This window comes from Vespa velutina, chromosome 1 (assembly GCF_912470025.1).
Source record: "Vespa velutina chromosome 1, iVesVel2.1, whole genome shotgun sequence".
Taxonomy (NCBI): domain Eukaryota; kingdom Metazoa; phylum Arthropoda; class Insecta; order Hymenoptera; family Vespidae; genus Vespa; species Vespa velutina.
Genome location: NC_062188.1, coordinates 14,370,811 through 14,393,461, shown reverse-complemented (window position 1 = coordinate 14,393,461; position 22,651 = coordinate 14,370,811). Strand labels below are relative to the sequence as shown.

General features: G+C 32.3%; 1 protein-coding gene across 1 annotated transcript; it reads left to right on the top strand.

Moving 5' to 3' along the window:
• Positions 1–10,745: 10,745 nt before the first annotated feature.
• Positions 10,746–21,819, top strand: LOC124951509 (tubulin beta-1 chain). Its single transcript, XM_047504357.1, has 2 exons — positions 10,746–10,974; positions 20,128–21,819. The coding sequence occupies exons 1-2, from the start codon at positions 10,918–10,920 to the stop codon at positions 21,412–21,414; spliced, it is 1,344 nt and encodes a 447-aa protein (XP_047360313.1). The 5' UTR covers positions 10,746–10,917; the 3' UTR covers positions 21,415–21,819.
• The last annotated feature ends 832 nt before the right edge of the window (positions 21,820–22,651 follow it).

Here is a 22,651-nt window from a genome sequence, read left to right as displayed (position 1 = left end):
TTTACAAAAACGATCTACAATAAGTGCAAAAAAGTATTTATAGATTCATATTTTACCGGAGAAATATAATTTAATATAATAATAATAATAATAATAATAATAATAATAATAATAATAATAATAATTTTGGACATATGCACAATCACAAGAAAATTTCTAAACACACCATAAATAAATGCTTATAGAGGAAACACGTTTGACCATGGTCTGAGACAGATGTGCAATCACAAGAAAATTGCTAAACACCCCATAAACAAACAGTTATAGAGAAAACATGCTTGACCAAGGTTCATGTGATTTACTATCTCTAATCAGACACAAAAAGTCTGAAAGGAAAGAGACATAATAATAATAATAAAATAACAAATTTATAAAAAATTATAATGATCATAGGAATACTTTGTACATTCACTCAGCATTACAATATCCATCAGATGTAATTTACCGATTGACGACATAATACTCAATGTCTCATTGTAATAAAAATCTAGTTTTTACTCCATTTCATTGTCCTGACATATTGAACGATTTTCCAAGACATTGAATCTACCTCTATCCAATACTATGAAGTTATCGAACTTATGTCATCGAAAACATGACAGAGAATAAAAAGGAATAAAAAGAAAAAAAAATAATGCAAGGATAGAATTTTCATCAGTGATGGTTCTAGACAGTTAACAGGACGATTTTATGTCGTAGTGTGGTGGTAGACGGATCAATATCGCCGAGAGAGGCTAGGACGTTTCAAAGCAGCTCTCTCTCTTTCTCTCTCCTTCCCTCCCTCTCTCTCTCTCTCTATCTATCTATCTCCCTCTTTCTCTCTCTCTCCCTCTCTCTCTTTCTCTCTTTCTGTTTCTCTATTTATGTATGCCCTGCACACGTATACGTCTGCGGAAGTATTTAGAAGAGTATCTGTCATCGAATATATCCTAAGGATCAATAAAATAGGCAGGGCAAGGTCTAACACGTGTTAAACGCTAGTTGACACCTTATTCGATCGTGTGATTCTCTCTTTCTCTCTCTCTCTCGCTCTATCTCTCTCTCTCTCTCTTCTCTTTCTCTTTCTCTTTCTCTTTCATTCTCTAGCTCATTTTTTTTTTAACAAATCCTCGATCGTGACATTAACCATGATCGCTTTTAATGTATCACCAGTATAATGCAAAGAGACGATTCGCCATTGGCATTTGAACGTCCACGTCGCCGACACTCATCTACGACGTCAGACTAAACGTCGATCGATAGACGCTGACTCAATTCCCCTTGGCGTGTCTGACTCAGAAAAAGAACCTGAGTCTTATGCTATCACAAGCATCATCTCTATCAGTAATTCTACCCTTACTATCAACAATATTCAGTGATGATTTTCAAGCCACAGATTTTGTCAACGATATCATCTGATACGTCTCATGACTAAAGTATATCTTAATTAATTATAGTTGATATTATTTTTTCTTTTTTTTTCTTTTATACCTCTCTCTCTCTTTCTCTCTTTCTCTCTCTCCTTTATCAACAGTACTATCTCTGTCTAGCAATGATGTCATCGATTTTATTAACAATATCATCCGATTCGTTTCATAATTTGAATCTACATAGATCGATCCCGTAATTGCTTTTATTTTTTTCTTTTAATTTATTTTTTATATTTTTCTTTCTATCAACAGCACTATCAATGTCTATCAAATGATGTAACCTAGTCATCGAATATCGTCTGACTCAACTCATGGTTTAGAATTTACTTATATCGATCGTAGTTGGTTTTTATTCTTTCTCTGGTTTTTTTTCTTTGTTAAAAGCAGACTAAATTGTAGGATCTTTCAAATAAGGGGTGAACTCGGAATACTATGCCTTTGAGGTCGATGTCCACGTTCTGAGTCATAGTCGAGGTGCACGCAAATCCTCTCTCCCTTCATTTCTGGGCTCATTCGTTGAAGTAGAACGCTTCGATCGATTGCTAAGAAATTGATTGGAAATTTAAATGTCTTCTTAAACCTCTATGAGTTTATGTAACTCTGAAATCACATGCTCTTATAAATTTATATTTTTAACTTTTATTTCATTTCTCCGTCAAAAAATTAATTATTCAATTTAGAAATATAACTTATTCTTGTTTTTATAATACAGTTACATTAACATAAGTTACATATACTGTAAATCTTTTATAAAATGTTTTTCAGGTACGAAAAAAATTGGGTTATAAAGAGTTAATTAATGATAAGTTTATTGGAGACTTTCGAAAGATCAGGGAATATTAGATTTTTATTTGTTTTTTGTTTCTTTCTTATAATTTACGTAATTGTTATATTTTAACAAAATGTATCGTTTTAATGATTCATTAAAGATTCGTAGATACATAAAAAATAAATAGCTATATGATCTTTATTTTGTCGATATCAGTGATATCAGTGGGAATAAAACAGCATGACAGACAAGGACAACGAAATATCGATTCTCTCACCTTAACCTTTGCAAAAGAAATGTGTAAAACCGCCGAAGAAACTTATTTATTAATAAATGACTCACACTACAATCGTTTCGAGGTAATCGTTTCCCAATCTCTGTCATCTGTCGGCAAAATAACACTTGAGAAACATGAAATCGATATCTGTATGAAGTTCACATAGCAAAGTGTTGAAAATAAAAACAAGTCAACATATCAGATGTTTCTATAATTTAATTGTATTTTTTCATAAAGTAAATTGTGAAAATCGATGATAATGATCCTCCCTTCTTGTTTCCAGACACGAAACCTTTTAAATGTACAAGATGGATCGAAAGTTCTTAGATGGGCCAAAAGTTTCTAGGTGATATTAAAAATCAATAATTCTTTTTCGAGACTATTTATAGGCTCGTAGTTTTTTAAGCTAGGTTTATAGTTTTATAATCTCAAGAAAAATTAGCATAAAATTTCTCGAAAAAGAGTAATTGATTTTTAAAATTACTTACAAACTTTTGGCCCACCTGAGGACTTTTGATCCATTCTGTATAATTGATATTGATAGAAATATACTATAAAATAAAAAGGAAGTTATGTAGTAAATAAACAAATAAAACTTAATAATCGTATTTTCCTTATTAATATATTACAAATCAGAAGTTTTCTTATTAATATAATATATCTTATATAATTTATATATTTAAATAATTATCTAATTAATTCTAATCATCTTGAGACTTAGATGATTTAGATGAACAATTAAAAATATTAAGTTTGCTGACAAATACGAATTGTTATCTCTTATTATCTAATAATCCAAATCTTTAGCTAATATATATTATGCAATCTCTATCTGTATCTCTCTATTTTTCTAGCGATAGATAAGTTAATGGATATCTTTAATGTGTTAAGAGAATTGGAGGATATGAAAGAATCGACAAAAATGCGGAAATACGTCGAGCGTAGCGTGTTTCGTTAAAAATAAATTCGATAGACTAGATAGGATTACAAGATCCATGCAATTTTCTCGGATCGAGACGGTGCAATACGAAACGACGATGAAGCCCAGTCGGATCGGCACCCCTTTCAATATCCTTTCCCTTCTATTGTTTTTTTTCTTTCTTTTTTCTTTTTTTCTTTTTTTTTTTTTAATCCGGTATTACGAAGATAATGCCGAGAAAATACATGTTTTTGAAAATACATGAATAAGAACAGTGACATCGTTTAAAGAAACGAGTTATCGAGTTTACTTCGAGCTTTATCTTGTACGAATCGAACTTATCAATAAATTTATCTTTTAAAGAGAAAGAGATATAGAGAGAGTGTTGTAGGTAAGAACGATGGTCAAGCTCGAATCAAATCATTTTATTTCCTCTCTCTCTCTCTTTCTTTCTCTCTCTCTCTCTCTCTCTTTCAAGTCGAGAAGGAAGGTCGTGTAATGTTTTAAAGTAGACGTGATGTCACCATCGACCACGTACGACGAGTTCGCTAGTTAGCTTAATATCAAAGTAAGAATGAAGGACAATGGACACGGAGCATTAAGCTCCAAGTGTATTCTTCTGGAGCATTATCGGTAACATTCTGCAAATTCGAATTACGTAATCTTCGTAAGGATACAGGAAAAAGAAAGGAAGATATTTCTGAGAATGAATTGATATAAAGATACATTGATAATTAATTTTAGAGATTGAGAAGTCGAAAGAAGGATAAAAATAATTTCTTCACTCATTCTAATAATCTTCTTCTATTAAAATAAAATAAAAAAGAAAAAAGAAAAAATGAATATTATAATAATATAAAATAAATTAAAAAATCATTGTTATTATTATTATTTTAATAATAAAATTTTTAATTTAATTTTTACTCTTAAATAACTCTTAAAGTTGCTTTCAATATTACATTAATGTTTATTATATTAATATTGTAAATGAGATTTTCTTTTCAGATTATTTTCGAGTTATAAAATTGAAAAATTCACATGACAAAATGAAGTTCTTATTCAAGATTCAAATAACCAATATTATAATATAGTCGTTCGTATTATCGTTTTTTCGTATAAGTGACTCAATGAAAATACTTAACTGTGGGATTCGAATTTAATCGGGATAGCAATTTCAATGGAGAACAATTCTCATTGAGGTTACCATACGACCCTGAGAAATCTGGATCACGAAGACAATAGGGGTAAAGAAATCTCCTCGGAAATAGCTCGAATTATTTCCATTGGAGACGTTTCACGTTGAAAGTTTCTTTTTGTCATTGTGCGAGATTGAGATCGTTTAAATAGCGTTGAAGTAGAGCTCATGTAACGAGAAAAACATGTTCACTTTCTAATGAAATGATTTTAATTACAAAACGGTTGATTAAGTATAACGACTAGATTATAGGGAATACGTAATAATCAGAGTGAGTTAAATCGTAATGAACGTCTTGTTGATGATATTAGAAACGTCCTTGAATAATGTTAATAATATCTATATACATTTATCACGAATCAATGTATTTTTGCATATATTTTACATAACGTATCCACTATGGCTAGGTGTACACTCAGAGTCGAAAATTTACAGCAATCTCAAGATCTTTAATATTAGAGACTTTAAATATGCTAATAAAACTATGATATACAAATATATATTATATTGGATTTAAATTTCACTAGTAAATCTTCTATCAAGACAAGATAAAATTTATGATATGTTTTTAATAAAATTAATTATGACTATAGAAATAATTTCAATTTCTTTAAAAAGCACGATCTTTAGTAAATTGTTAATCATTAATTCAATCAATATGTTTTAAAAAATTTATATATAACATATTATAAAATTTTCCATTCTCAAGTGTAATTAAATTTGTAGGATAATATTTTTGACATGTTAATTAAGATTGCAAAAATTATTTATTTGTTTTCAAAAGAAAAATTTTATAATAAAATTTCATATTATATATCACATTAATTAATAAAAGCTGATTGAATGAAAATCTAAGAGATTTAAAAACTTCTTCGATAGATGTTATAAACGTTAAAAAGGAGAAACGTATAGGTTCTCTCGATGCCTGCGTGTAGATCGCTCGCGATCTTTTTTTCTTCTCACCGCGCAACGGAGAGTGAGTGATCCATACATGGTAACGTAGCGGAGAGACCGGCTTATACACGTCGCAATGCCGTAAGCAAGCTTACCCCTCTATACCCTCGTCTTTCGCATTCGCAAGGATGTACATACATAACGTAGCTGTGTCAACGTGATCGGTTTCTGCGTAAGCGAGAACCACGACGGCAGTTGGTGACAAATGTCTAGCGATCTTCAAATCGGGGTTACGTTGATGGAAAAGCTAACATAGACAAAATTCTTAGAGTTTAAGTTCGATAATCGATTTTAGATTTAACCATTAAAAATTGTCATCCAAAAAATTATGATATCGTTATCATGGATAATGAAATTGTATTTTAGTATTTTTTCTTTTATTTTAGAGATCAATAAGAAAAAGAAATTCAATTAACAATTTTTATTAATATTGTTAATATTAGATAGAAATTGTGGAAATTAATTTTCATAATAATTCTGAATAATATTTGATATACTTCATATAATTTAATAAAGTTCACCGCAACCTTTAAGGATTGATTATACGTTTAATATGTCCAGCATATACAATTATATTTATATATACATTGTATTGTATATAAAGGTTTTTAAATTCCTATATTAGATTATATATTCGATTTAAATATATACCTATATACAATTTAAATATATATGTATGTGTGTGTAAAATAAATAAGATATTCTATATACTTAAGTAACAAGGTTATCTATCTATTCATAAGGTGATCTATATCTATAAAAATATCTGTCATCTTGATTGATCAAAATGAATATTTGACTCCTACAAATTATTATATCGTTTTTCATATTTATATCGTTTTTAATTATTTCAGAAAGCTTTATAAACCATTTAAAAAAATATTGAGCTTCAATTAACGATCAAATAAAAAAAGGATTGCAATAAAGAAATAATACATATACGAATGCATAAAACATTTGTTTTCAAGTAAAAAGTAATAAAAATGAATTTATTTACTTATCAGTAACAATTAATAATTGTATTAATTGAATAGAATTGATAAATTGTAAAAAAATCATTTTCATTTCAAAATTTGTTATAACGAAATAATAATGTTGAACAATAGATATAATTAACTTAAACGTTCAAAGCGTTATTTAATATTTGAATCTAATTATCGTACGCAGGAGTGCGAGAAAATGTTCGTTGAGGCATTGATCGTTTCGATTCGACGTTTCGTCGAAGGGCGTGTACGTTCGTGACTCACGTATCGACTTTCTTCCGGTGCAGGTTAAGGTAGTCAGGGGTGGGTCGAAGACCGAATTGCGGCTAGGGGTGGTACGAATTGCGGCGGAATAACGTTGCGTCTTCGTTGCTACGGATTTCGACGAGTCGATAAATGAAATTCGGTTCAATGGAAATATGCAGTATAATTTTAACGAAAAATAAATGTTTCATCGTTGCTTTCGATATAAATTTTAAGTCGAAGAGTGAAACTAATTTTTATTATTAAATTAACTTATTAATAATTTTTATTTGAATTAATCTTAATTATTTTTATTTCTATTAATCTTGTAATTTAGAGAGAATTTCTTTTAGTTTTTCATTTTAAAATAAATATTAAGATTTGGTTGATAAGGGAAAAAAAAAAGAGGTCAAATGAAATGTAAATTCTTGAGAAGGGTGGAGCTCATAATATAGTTTTACGTCCGGTCTCATAAACGCCGTTTGGCTATTCTTGGTCGTGGTCGGTGATGCGATACGTATACATATGTATTGTCTCCGCGTGACAGTCGAATATACTCAATGACGAAAGAACGTTGTTATCACGGTACAATGCCTTTCCTTCATTCTCCAACTAAATTACGTTAAATTCCATTACTTCATATATTCATATACAACTCTCTTACTTCAGATATTTATAAAAAATTAAGAATAAATTTATTTTACCTCTATTAAATCGTATACTTTAGATAATTCAACGAATTAAAAATTGATTTAATTGTTCGTAATTAAATATAAAAATCAGAAAAATCGTTTTACAATTTAAAATAAAAAATTAATTTATCTTACTGCCCAGTAAGATTTCCCAATTTAAATTTTCCTTTCAATATTTTATTACTTTCTTGTTTTATTCAACAAATTCAAAGAGAATTTTTTAATTATTAATTAAAATTGCTTTTCTCATTTGCTTTCAACATTTGTGGGTATTCGAAAGAGCAAAAATATGTTAGAGCCAGAAGAGGAGAGTCGTAGCGTTAAAGAGTACCTACTTAATTAATAATTTTCATGTGCTGGCTAGGAGCTCGTAATCACCGGCAGCAATTAACGCTCGGTTTTGCGTTTCTCTTTGATGGAAATAGCAACGAGGACGAGAACTTGTGCACCTTTTAAAAGTTGTCGAAGGGTCTGACTTATAAAACGCAATCGTCTGAGTCATTACTCCCCGCGAACTATTCAACAACGGTACATATATAGTATCAGAACTCTTAAACGGCTTGCTACGAGATTAGTCTAGTCGTTCTACAACGGTAAAAGATTTGTTGTTTCTGAAAAAACGAGTCTAAGCATGTTTCACCAACGTCAAATCAACTCTGATTTCAACGATAAATCGATTCTACTTGTTAAATTTATAACCGCTAATTAAGAATGTTAATGAATGGAAAGAAAAGAAACAGTTTCATATTGAATTTGTGAAATAAAAAATTCCATAATAACAAGGTTTATATATTTACCTACATATATTTATTTATATTAATATATAATTAATTTTCTAACTAATTTTGCACAAATCAATATAATCATCTATAATAACATTTATAACATTTTGTAAATTAAAGATAAAAAAGAATTCATAGTAATAATTTTCATATTAGATTTTATTTTATTTTATGACATATACTTTTAATCTTTTAAATATTACAAAGAAAAATTCTTAAAAACGTCTTAAAATTTGTAAAATTAAGTTACCCATAATTCCTATTGACTTTTAACGTGTTAAATTTACTTTTAATCTACATCTATGTATAAATCTAAATATATAATAATAATTATATATATATATATATATATATATATATATATAAAATAATATTAATCAAAAAATTGATTAAATCTTATTTTTTCAAAAATCTTTAGAAACATATATACATATAATCGTTTTATATAGAATAAACATGATAAAAATAAAAACTAAACAGGAAAAATTAAATCTAATCTAAGAGTATAAATGTAGTAAAAAAAAAAAAAAAATAAAAAAATGCAGAATAAGTAACCCAAATCTTTTTAGCCGATTCAAAAGAAGATTTGCTAGATTTTAAATATCTTCCACATTTCTTTGTCATCAATGAACAAATCATTTACCCTCCATGCAAGAAAGATTTTACGTAATCATTCGAATATGTAGGTATGAACAAACAAACAGAGAAATTTCTTAAGAGGATTTGCGCTTACGAACATGTTACATTTGACTTAAGATAGCCACAATGATACGGAGTGGATCATTCGAAAAAGATAAATGGCTATTATATAAGTTTTTAAAGAGACTATTTATATTATATATAAACATTTATCATACGATCATTTATTTTATATCATCTCTCTATCTCTCTCTTTTTCTTTCTAGTAGAAAGTTGAATATTACAAAAAAATGAAAATTTTCTTTTCACTTATATACCGAGAATTCGAAGTGTTTAGATTCGAGAGACGTAGACAAATCTGTTGATAATTCATTGCGAGAAGATAGTAGTTACTCGATAAATAAATGAATGAAATTCAAAGATGTTGTATTGCAAAACTAACATTGAGAGTATTAACTTTCTCGACTGAAAAGAATATAGCATATTGAAATTCGATCGTCGCATCTCCGATCGTATCGAAAACGAAGCGTGGAATATATGTATGTATGTGCATATGTATGTATGTATCCATGTATATTACATGAGACGTGAAGAATCGGATGCAAATCGGACGATCTCGACGCGTACGAACTCAAGATAGTAAGGACATGGTACAAGATTAATTCGTTCGAGATAAGTGTCTTAACTGTGATAATTCTTATTTCGAAAGAAAAAAACAAAACAAGAGAAAAAATATTCTCGCCAGGAGAATATCGTTGAGTTTGAATTTTCATTTTGTTATATATATCTCCCTTGCATTTATACAAATATCTTAAAAAAGCATATACGCGTTCGTTATGCACATTACCTGTACTTGAAATAGCACAAATCTTGGCATACCATTCGCCTTTAATATACATATCTCTATATATGCATTCAATTCGTATTTTTAATTCGATAGATAAATTTACCTTGGAAAAATTCATCGTTCGTAAGATAAGAATTTGATTGAAACAATATCTAGGCTCTCTTAACCAAGATGAAAGGCTTTCATATTTACTCGGTAAAAATTTATTCGATGGTCCAGCAAGTTGTTCTCGAAGGAACATTCCATACCATCAGAATGCATCCCAAGAGCCACTTAAAATACTTGGCGAAGTAATCGCATCTATAGGAAGTGGTAGAGTAAACGCGGCCAGATACACGTTCGACGAATCCACGAATAGACGACCTACACACGTTTCCTCTCGCAACCACGTATTACATATGTATATACAAAGAGAGAGAGAGAGAGAGAGAGAGAGAGAGAGAGAGAGAGAGAGAAAGAGAGAGAGAGAGAGAGAATTTCATATATGAATATAACTGCATATATATTTATATGTACATATATCCATATTATACGATACATCATACAAAGTATGAACTAAAATTGTTGAATAGAAAAAAGGAGTACTGAAATTGTTCGTTCCGTCGCATCGACGGAATCGCTTCCGCATCGAATCAAGCCAGCCCTCTTCCGGCCGTTCCTAACCTCAGAAAGATGGTGAGGAAGACGATCGACGTCGATGCGCCAAGCGAGCACGCAGGATCGGCCGGGCCTCTTGGCGAATCAACGACAGCCAAGGCACGAATGAAAGAGAGAGAGAAACATGCAATGAAAAAGAAAAGAGAGAAAGAGAAAGAGAAAGAGAAAGAGAGACGCGTCGCAGAGGCGAGAAGGCGCCGACGACGATGAAGAGGAAGAAAAAGTGGCAACGTTGCGCGTCGCCGCCGCATCGCGTTCTCATCGCATAATAGTGGGGAGAACGATCTAGCAAATGGGCGTCGACCAATAGGAAGCGAGCTCGCATGCGTCTCTCCTCTCCCCACCATTTACTTTACGGAGGCTTGAAAATCTCTAACGGACGCCGCTACCAGCGCATTATTCGTTTCTGGGCTCTCGTGACGCGTCACACAGATTGTGCATCACTCTTCGCCGCAGTACGTTGCCGTCGTTATCGATAACGCCACACGTAATATTACATATATATCGAATTCAAGCGGACGTCCGTAAGGTACATCACCCCTACAGCAAACATGAGGGAAATCGTACACATTCAGGCTGGCCAGTGCGGAAACCAAATTGGCGCAAAGGTATGTAGAAGGTGGAAAATAAGACAAACATTTCTTAATCTGTCTTTCTCTCTCTTTCTCTCTTTCTCTCTCTCTCTCTCTATATATATATATATATATATGCTCCTATATACATGCTTGCATTTATTTTAAATCGTTATTCGTTTCGTTTAATTGAGAAAAAAAGGACAGGAAATTACATGTTGTAAAATAAGTGATTCACAAGTTAAATTCAAAGTAGTTACGACAATGTGTAAGAAAGAAAAAGAAAGAGAGAGAGAGAGAGAGAGAGAAAGAGAGAGGGAGTGAGAAAGAAAGAAAGAGGGGAGAGAAAAAAAGCTAGGAATTGGCGCGGTCGCCATGTTCGCATTAAGAATGCGTGGAACTTGTAATTTCTGAACGTATTGATTTAACAACTTCGAAAAGTTAATTTCTATTGTATTGTACTTGTTATATCATATTGAGGGAACGCGTTCGAAGATGATTGAAACGACAAAGGATGCGTTCAGAGAAATCGAGTCAATATCATAGGCGGCACCTTTAGTCTACAACGGTCGAAGACCTGTCATGGCGACGACGAATAGGAACACCGCTTGCTTGCCAGGCAGGCTGCTAGCTGCGTTGCTGTCTTGCTTGCCGGCCGGCCGGCCGGCATAAGTTTCTAACGGTTTTTTTTCCTTCTCACCCTTCCCACCTCTCATCAATCCTGCACTTTTCGAACGGCGTCCACGCGTCAGTGACGCCATTTTTCGGCGTTACTTAACGTATAGACTTCATCTTTGCATGGATATTTAAGAGTAGGAATATATCGACGCTTTTTTTAAAAGTTTTCAAAGAGGAAAAAATAAAGGAGGAGAAAAGAAATTAATAAAAAGAAAACAAAATCAAGAAACATTGGGAGTCTGGGTGTGGCTCGTCCTCGCTCGTAGGAATTCGTTCTCTCCGAACAGCGCCGGCATCGAACGGTTGCGCGCGCATCCTTCGTCTTCTCTCTTTCTCTCTCTCGCTTGCTCCCACGCCCGTACTACTTCTTTTTCTTTCCTTAGAGGGGAGACCGTTGAAGATTTTCTTTTAATTTCTTTTTCTCGACGAATATCTCCCTTTGTTCTCCTCTTTTCAAGCATTTCTCTCTCTCTCTCTCTCTCTCTCTTTCTCTCTCTCTCTCTCTCTCTCTCTCTCTCTCTCTCCCCCCTCCCTTTCTTTTTTTATTCACTACTTGTGTTCGTTAAGCAATAATGTTGAATCTGGCGTTGTTTTCTTGAGTTTCTTTTTTTTTCTCCTTTCAACGAGACAGAGTTGTTTCAGTTTAATAATTATTTCGTTTAGGTCTTCAGTAGAAAGGAATATTTGTGGTCCTCACGTTTTCATTCGTTTGTTTTTCATGCAATAATCAAACGGGATAATTTTTCTTGATCAAAATTTTCTATTGGTATTCTCGTTAAATTGTCGGATCGATACAATTATGGTATGGTCTTGAAAGGTTGCCATAAATTCTAGTCAATTTACATTATCGATACGTAATGTTAAAATCTTTGATAAATAAAATTTCGTTTTGGAGTCGACACTTTTATCGATCGTAAAGAAAAAACAAATGAGTTGATTTTTATCGACAAGGCAAAAAAAGGAAAAAAAGAAAAAACAACAAATGCGAACAGCTGAAACTTTATCGAAAATTTTTTCAAATCCTTTTATATTTAAATTTCTTTATTCTATTTCTTTTTTTTCTTTTTTAAGGCAGCTGCGAGTTCGTCGAGGCTACCGTCGTCCTCTCTTTTCTTGCTTTCTCGCTCCCTCAAAAATTATTCTTAGGCGTGGTGGGTGTCTACCAAAATGTACCAAAGAAAAAGAGGGAGAGAGAGAGAAAGAGAGAACGATTCGTCCACTTCCTGGAATTCAGTAATTTTCGCTTAGTTTTCTACTTCTGTCTTTTCTTTACAATCGTAAAGAAAATAACGTAATAAAAATTCATCTTGAATTACACTGGGATATTACCGAGTGTCTTTCTTTTGTATTATAGAATGACACGCGACTCACCGATGAAGTAACGCGATATCTATGTAATTAAGTCTTGTTCTTATGAGTATTTGTCATGATATTATGTCGTAGGATAATATAACTTATTTAGTATTATGTTCATGAAAAAGGAAAAAGAGAGAGAGAGAGGGAGAAAAAAGATAAATCCATGATCTGTTATCAAAATAGAAAAAAGAAAGGTAAAATATCAATGTTATGAGATTGAAACCGCGACGATATATCGTCGAAATCGATTAGAAGATTAGGATCGTTGTTTAATAGAAAAAAAAAAAAAAAAAAAAAAAAGAAATAAAAAAAGAGAAAAAAGACGTCGAACTCATCGACTGGGACGAATTGGTCGATCATCGTTTCGCTCCCATAGCTTTCAAGGCCGCTTTATCGAGTCAATGTCCTCCTCGTATTCGCGGCCAATATCGATTTTTCATCTAGAAAGAATATTAGAAAGAATATTTAAGAAAGTTAGGTACATAACGTAAAAATAAATGGAAAAAGTTGTGAAAAAAATGGAACGAGAGAATCTTGTGCAATCAGCATTGGCTTGTATAGTCATTGACTATAAATCTTCTCACTTGCCAAGGACACCGAGTCTCAGCCAAATAAAGCGAAGAAACTCGTCCTCTCGCCATTTTCTCTCTCTCTCTCTCTCTCTCTCTCTCTCTCTCTCTCTCTCTCTCTCTCTCTCTCCCCCCTCTTTCCTTTGAAACGACAGCCTCGCCCCGTTTTGAGCTGCCCCACGTTGCCAACGACCCTCCTGGTTACGGCCAGGTGTATCGATCGTGAACGTACACTCTAAAAGCTTTTCAACGAGATTTACTTTTTCAAATTTCAAGAATCAAAAAATTCTTCGTCTAACGTAATATTTTTCAGAGATTAGAATCAGGATAAATTTTCTTGAAATTTTTAATAAACATACTGATCGATTATGGTTTCATATGAAAGAAATCAGTTTAAAAAGTAATTTATGATATGAATGAAAATAAATATACCTTTCATTAAATTAATATTTCCCGTACAAATAATCATGAAATAATATGATTATAAACATTTATAAATTAATAATTTAGGATGTAAATATTTTCTTGCGAGAGAAGCGAAAATTGCAAAAGAAATATCTATAGTTAAAAAAAAAAAAAAAAAAAAAATAGAAAAGAACATTTAATCTAAAGAATTGAGGAAAAGAAGAGAGTACTTAGTAACAGAATATTTTAACGAAGGTATTGTATTAAAATTTTCTTCCTTCTTCGTAGAAGATGAATTTCGGTGAAGGACATAATTCGAGGGCGTGGAATTCGAGCAAGCGCAAGAGAATGTATACTCCTATATCTTAGAAGCACACAATACACTATCATCCCATTTTGATCGATCCAATTCTCTATATCTATATCTATCTTTGAACATTGACCCCGTCATAAAGGAAGATAATAATTTTTCATAATATTTTGAAAATATAATGATGAAACAATTATCAGCGTTTTCGTTTAATGAGTTAATTTGATTAATTTATCGAAGTTCTAAACTTCGTCGATTGCTTAGTTTCTATGAGTTGTTATGATAAGTCACGAACGATATCTTAAACGAGAAAGTTAATGTTCATATTGTTTGAGAGTTTGGATCAATTTCGAATGAAATTGTGTAATTATCGGAACTTCATTGAACTTTCAACGCTAGAGATCCATTGATATCTCCAGTTTTTTTCTTTTTTTTTTTTTTTATTCTTTTTGTTTTTCTCTCGAGCGCCCTAGTTTTTATGAAGAACTCTCGTAATATTTCTTTTTATCACGTAGAAACGTTCTCGAAACATTCGCTTGTCAGTCGATCGATAAACTCGAATTTAGTTTTCGGTATAGCTGTTAACGAAGAAGAGGTCATTAAGGACGATAATCAACTACGTGTTCTTTCATCATCGTTTATGATAAAATATAATTTAATAATTTTTCATTTGATTTTGAAATTTCTTTCGATTTAATTTTTTACTTAATTTTTATACATATATATGTAGCATATATCTATTTATGTAGATATTTACCATATATCTATTTATATGATAATATATTTATTTATTTATTTATTTAAAATACGAATTATGTATACATATTGGGACGTGTTTATAACTTCAATAATGAAATATTATTTTATATTTCTCAAATATTAGTTTCTTTTTTTTTTTCTTCTTTTTCTTTTTTATAAAAATGTAGAACAACTTGATATCTTGATCAATATTGGATATAATTATGGAAAAAATAAATATATATATATATATATATATATATATATATAATTGAAATCGTAATTATCAAGTATCTATTGAAATGTTTATAATGAAATAACAAAATAAATGAGATGGAAAAAAACGAATATATATTTCTTCTTTATTTATTTATTTTTCTAATTTGTGTAAGGAAAAAAGGTGATGCCGTAATATACATGTAAACTTCTTTGTAATATTTTCCAGTAGTAGTCTATTAGACCCTTCTCCTTTGTATCTCAAACGGATCGATTTTTAGATGTAAAATTTATGGACCTGGGAACAGCTGTTCATAAAAGTTTCGGAGGGGTCTTTCTGTTATACCATTATATTCCATATAATAATCCTTACCCGTCATAATCCCTTACTTGTACTTAGACTATTCTTTACTTAGCCCCTCTTAGTTCTCTTTTTTTCATTGGCAAAACTAATAAACGCATCAATTCCATTATAACAAAACAACCCTAAGGATTTATTTTCTTTAAAATTATAAAATGTACAATATATTTACCTTAGACCCTTTTTCCCCCATTTCTGATTTACAATGGAACTATACTACCTAAGACTATAATAGCAACTATCAAACTTCAATACTCAGTTCGTTTATGTTTATATACAAATTTTATGTGATAACATTTATAAATATCTTGAAAACTTTATATAAATAGTGATCAAATTCCGACACAATAAATTCGTATCTATGTACTACACTTTCGATTCCAAGTGTCAAATATTTTTTAAATATTTGTTTAAGGTTACTACAAATTTATCATTACATAACTATTCACAGTTAAATATAATCATTAATTAGATGCTTGTCCTATATAAATTAATTTAATAATCTTAATATTAAATAATCGTTACTTTGTCTCATTTATTTCGTAATTTTGTTATAAAAATTCCAATAGACATTTGATATTATTAATATCGATTTTTTAAATTCTTTTTTGATACAAATTTTATATATATTTTCTTTTTTAAGATTTCGGACGTCCTATATATATATATATATTTGTAAGGAACAAAAAAAAAGACATTGAAGAATATGCAACGTTATCGAAACTGTAAATTATTTCGAGAAAAATTATTAGAAAATAGGTCAATAATTTAAATAGTTTTGATGCAACATTGCCGACGTTGAAATTTATTTGAATATGACGAAGTTACATAAAATAACAACAATGTACATTATTATTGACTTTGATTAGAATTAAAATATATATATATATATATATATATATCCGTAAGAGGAAAAAGATGAAAAAACGTGTTAGATTTATCTCTATTTATAGACACGACCGCAGCTTTTATAGAACTCCATATTGACTTGCATAACATTTCATAAATGTCAAACCACACATTTATCCTAGTGGTGAGATAGAAATGGTCGATGAAACTCCATTTCGTATTTGATATGAAAAGGCCGGATTTGAAAGCACTGGTGGAAAAAAAAAAAGTTTAAATCGCTATTTCACAACAACAAAGATTCTGTCCTCATTCACGAGTTTCCTGGGTCAAGAATCCTCTCGCTTCCCATCTGGCAACGTTCCTAAATGATGTCTGTCATTTGACGAGAACGACTTTCTAAGCGGAAGCACGAAAAGATTTTTCTAAGCTCTTTCACAAGGCTTTCGCTTTAAATCGTAAAGACAATTGTAATATTGAGTGTATTAAACACACACACACACCACATCGTGTGTTTCCATTACTAAGTGGTTCTTCGAGATTTCGATAAAGAAGAAATATCTTCGATTACATCGTTATCTTTTTTGAAATCCATTTACGTTAATTGATAAATAAATATTTTCCTTTAAATGAAATTAAATGGATGTCTAAAAATTTTAATTTAAATTAATTCATCGTTAAAAGATAAATAAAACTTTTACTTCAAACAAATAATCGATCTTTTAATATCTTTTTCTTTTCTAGTTTACTTATGAAGTAATATAAAAATAAATATTATCGGATTGATGTTAAAAGAAAAAGAAAAAGAAAAAAGAAAGAGAAAAGAATATTTCGTTCATGCGGGTAAACCGCAAGAGCCAACACAACAAACGTGGTTGGTTCTGCTCGATGGAGTGACACATATTTCTGGGAGAGATAGCGATTGAAGCGAATCGAGGCAATAAGTTACGAAAAGCTTTCGGAAATAACTATACATAGATCTTATACGTATATACATGTAATAAACAAGTGGTAAAACATACATACATACATTTATCTATGTATGTACGTAATGCATAAAATGTTTTTCGATCATGCTTATGGTAATTGTTCACCCATGTCGGTTTTACGGTCATCATTTCTATATATAGCGATGACATTGGTGACTCCTCTCTCTCTCTCTCTCTCTCTCTCTCTCTCTCTCTCTCTCTCTCTCTCCCTCTTTCTTTGTTTCCCTTCCCTCTCCTTTCTATCAACGATATTTGCTACTAACCGGGCTTATATACATGTATGTATATATCTCGGCCAGCGATTTTCAGGTGGGAGTCAAGAAAGAGAGACAGAGAGAGAGAGAGAGAGAAAGAGAGAAAGAGAAAGAGAAGGTAGTAGACTTGACTGATCTCAGCTTCCCACCAATGATGTTCTTATATGGTCACCACTTAATACACTCGTCGTGTTTCCATGTAGGACGTCTTCGAAGGCAAACGAGGCTCATTTTCTCTCTCTCTCTCTCTCTTTCTCTCCTCCCTCTCTCCCTCTGTCTGTTTGTCTGTCTATATGCAATCTCTATCGCCTACACTCCGAGTCGGTTAAGGGCACCTAGTCGCCGTCTTAGGGTCGCTTACGTAAGACCTGGCTCCATTCCTTTCATGCAATTCTGCTCCTTATGAGTTATCCGTTCAACATCGTTTCATCGATATACAAACCACTTTTGCGGTGTAACGTCGATCAGATGTTATTCGAACGCGGAATAGAATGTCGAATTGCGTGTTTGGTTGATGGTCATCGAGTATAAATATATATATATATGTATGTTGTATATTACAATACACTGGTATATACACACATACATCAATGTACTGTAATATATATATATATATACATGTTTATAATTTCGATATAAGGGTAAAAGTAATAGATTTAAAAAGTATATGACAAATAGGACAATGTGATTGATATTCGTGAGATAGTATTGTTAAGATTTTATATCTATATTCAATAAAAGAGATAAGATATAAAGATTATAGAAACAATTTGATGAGTTAACATTTTTCGATCTTTTAGGAAATTAAAATATCAAAGAAAATAGGATGAATCAATTTGATATTTATTATTAGACTACTGTTAATGATTATCAATAAATATATAATATATATGAAATAATATATTGTCTTAAAGCTATAATTGATCGTATAAAATTGGACGAGTTATAAATTCAAAATCATCGATAATATATTAGAATCAATATGTTGTATCATACATATTGTCTATGTATATAAATTTATAGAAATCAAATGAACAAATATAACATTAATTCTTATTTCTCTCTATTAGAAATTAATCTTTGCACTTGATAAGTCTACCTTAGTTCACAATATTAAAATAAAGAAAAAAAGGTTCGACCAGACCTATGATAACATGTTTCTTGGTAGCAGCTATGCTATTGTTATTGAAGCAGAGAAACGATATCGTATCTCTCTAACATTACTCTCAGAGAATCGCGACGTTCACGTTCCTCTCGTGCGTCGCGTTCCACGCACGTCGATTTCCAGAAATATACCGTCGAGGTCTTTGAACCGACGAAAGTGGGGAGAAATAGAGAAGAGTTGCCTGGCTGGCTGGTTGGTTGGTTGGTTGGTTGGTTGGTTGGTTGGCTAGCTAGCCAGCTAGCTATCTGTCTGTCTGTCTGTCTGTCTGTCTGGTGGGTCCCTTGCCAACAATGTCTAATCATTTTTGTGATATTATTACAAATATTTTCATTGGTTCATTAACGTTGTCTTTCAAATGTGACATCTTCACATTGATTTGAAAATGTGTCAATTTAACAGATTACAAGATTATCATTATATTAAAAATAAATATATAAATTTAGGGTAATCCTATATTAATTAATTAATTATAAATAATATTTAAAATATCTTTAAATAAAGATTTTCAAGCAAGGCCAAAATTAAATTGATATTAGGAGAATGAATATTAAAACAATTTTACTTTTTATAATATCTTGTACATAATTCGTCGTTGTCAAGGATATATTCTATTTTTGAATTTCATGATTGAGAAATGACCTAGTTAAAACAAAAAAAAAAAAAGAAAAAAAGTTAACGGTTTGTAAGAAATGCAAAGCGAGAAGAAAAAATCGAAAAGACAGAAGCCGTGTTTCACTGAGTTAGCACATATATTATCTTCTTTCCCTTTTCCCGATATAAGAACGTACAAGTGGGTCTTCTTTTCCTGTGGAGGAGTAATATGAACTAGGAAGACATCAAGCGTGTCGACATAGTTGCCGACGAGCTTTCGAGGTTCTTTGATGTTTGTTAGCTCCAATTCGAGGATATTGTATTTGATTCGGGAGAGAAGCGATGATGGATTTTAACAAAGAACGATCTCGGGGAACGCGTTTTATCACGGCTAATTACGTGGTAGCTATTCGCTTAGAAACAAAAGAGAAAGAATCGGAGAGAAAGGTGGGGAAGAGGGGAGTCATTGAACTTCCTTCGTCCGTGGTCGCGTTCGATATTACGGAAGACTGAAAACGGATGCCGAGATAATTGCTAGGAGAAAGCTGTAGTTAGCACGAAACTTCCTCTCCTCGTTTCTATGCAGGCTTAAAAGGATGATCACGTGATGAGCTTAGCAATATTTTACCTTATTCTATATTTTCATTAAATTATGAATAATAGAATTCGTATTAATTCAGATTTGTTATACTTTTCTTTTTTTCCTTTTAGTTTTGGGAAATCATCAGCGACGAGCATGGCATTGACCCGACCGGTACCTATCATGGTGACTCTGATCTTCAATTAGAGAGAATCAACGTTTATTACAATGAGGCATCGGGTGGTAAATACGTACCCAGGGCCATCCTCGTCGATCTTGAGCCGGGTACTATGGATTCCGTACGATCTGGACCTTTCGGACAAATCTTCAGACCTGACAACTTCGTTTTCGGTCAATCCGGCGCTGGCAATAACTGGGCGAAGGGTCACTATACCGAGGGTGCCGAACTCGTCGATTCGGTTTTGGACGTAGTCAGAAAGGAGGCTGAAAGCTGCGACTGCCTTCAAGGATTCCAACTTACCCATTCACTCGGTGGTGGCACCGGATCCGGTATGGGTACCCTGCTCATCTCCAAGATCCGTGAAGAATATCCCGACAGAATTATGAACACGTACTCGGTCGTACCATCGCCTAAGGTATCGGACACCGTCGTTGAACCCTACAATGCCACTCTCTCTGTTCATCAACTGGTTGAGAATACCGATGAGACCTACTGTATCGATAATGAAGCCCTTTATGACATTTGCTTCCGTACCTTGAAACTCTCGACACCTACCTATGGCGACTTGAACCATCTCGTCTCCCTCACGATGTCTGGTGTCACCACCTGCCTTAGGTTCCCAGGTCAACTGAATGCTGATCTGAGGAAATTGGCTGTGAATATGGTACCCTTCCCACGTCTACATTTCTTCATGCCAGGTTTTGCACCTCTTACGTCCAGAGGAAGCCAACAGTACAGAGCCCTCTCTGTACCTGAACTCACCCAACAGATGTTCGACGCGAAGAACATGATGGCCGCTTGCGATCCACGACATGGAAGGTATCTCACCGTTGCCGCCATCTTCCGTGGTAGGATGTCGATGAAGGAAGTTGACGAACAAATGCTCAACATCCAGAACAAGAACAGCTCGTACTTCGTCGAATGGATTCCAAACAACGTAAAGACCGCCGTCTGCGACATCCCACCTCGTGGTCTCAAGATGTCTGCCACCTTCATCGGCAATTCTACTGCCATTCAGGAATTGTTCAAGCGTATCTCCGAACAGTTCACAGCTATGTTCAGGAGAAAGGCTTTCCTTCATTGGTATACTGGCGAAGGTATGGACGAAATGGAATTCACTGAAGCCGAATCGAATATGAATGATCTTGTTTCGGAATATCAACAATATCAAGAAGCCACCGCCGACGAAGATGCAGAATTCGACGAAGAGCAGGAAGCTGAGGTCGACGAGAATTAGATACGAGAGACCTAATTGTCATCGTACACTCCCCACTCTTATTCTCTTTCTCCAATCTATTACCTCATCTTCCTCATCCTCATCCTGTTTCCTGTACAACAAGAACAACACCGCCCTTTTGCTTCTTAACTCCTTGCGTTTACCTTTATTTTGTATTTCTTTTATACGAGCAATTACTTTGTTTCTATAATTGGGACTCGGTAATTAAAAGATAGATGCGCCTTTTCTTTCTATGCCTGCGCAGAGTTTTTGGTATATTAAATTCAATTTTGAATAAATATGCGAACGAGATCAAAATCTTGTTATCCTTTTTTCGACTAATAATTATATCTACGCGTCTTGTATCCAATGTATAACCGCTGTAGCGGCAAGCCACCATCTTTTGAATAAATTATTATCATATAAGTATGTGCTTTTTTGTCTACCTCTTTTATATTACAGTAATTTCACCACAACATTTTCGATTGAATTTTTGTAGATATATTGCATATTTATCCGTTCGAATTTGAAGAAATAAAATTTAACTAGCGTTCATTGAGGTACGTATTAAATTGATATTCATCGGTCAAATAATTTAAATCTATTAGTTTATATGCGCAGTAATGTCGATGAAAAGCAATTTATACAACTATCTGAGTTTCTTCAATCATAGACAAGCTTCATCGTAGATATTTTTCAATCATTAATGAATCGTACGAGCACAATGAATCATTGACAAATTTCTTAATAGATTCACTATGAATCATTGACAAACTATAGAGTTACTACATTTCATTGATGAATTACTACCATAGATACGTTGTTGTATATCATTGAAGAATTTTTATACAGATGTATTTGTAATTTTGTATTCTACATTTAATTGTACGTATCGTTGATTCGCCCTCTATCGATTATTTAAAGAACATTATTGAGAAACGTCGATAAAATTCTATATCGTTGGATATAAATAAGTCAATTATAAATATAAATTAAAAATTTAAATATCGACTTAAATATGGTTAAAAAGATTTATTCTTTAAATTAATCTTGAAATTTCAAACAAAAGTTTATTCGATATTCGATCGTTTTTATCGACCGAACGTTATTATCAACACTCGTTCTTTCTTTCCAAAGGAGTAAAATAATCCGCGGGAAATTTGAACGATTATAACTATAATATTTATAGTAAAAAGTCCTTTTTCTTTTTTATAATCCGATAGGCTGCAATGACTGCGGTTTAACCGAACGTTCGCAT

What these genes read in the sequence shown, in the direction of transcription:
- LOC124951509 (XM_047504357.1), top strand. Translation starts at nt 10,918, where the DNA reads ATGAGGGAAATCGTACACATTCAGGCTGGCCAGTGCGGAAACCAAATT. An exon ending in GAAACCAAATTGGCGCAAAG is followed by an intron (nt 10,975 to 20,127) that starts GTATGTAGAAGG and finishes TTTTCCTTTTAG; the next exon opens with TTTTGGGAAATCATCAGCGA.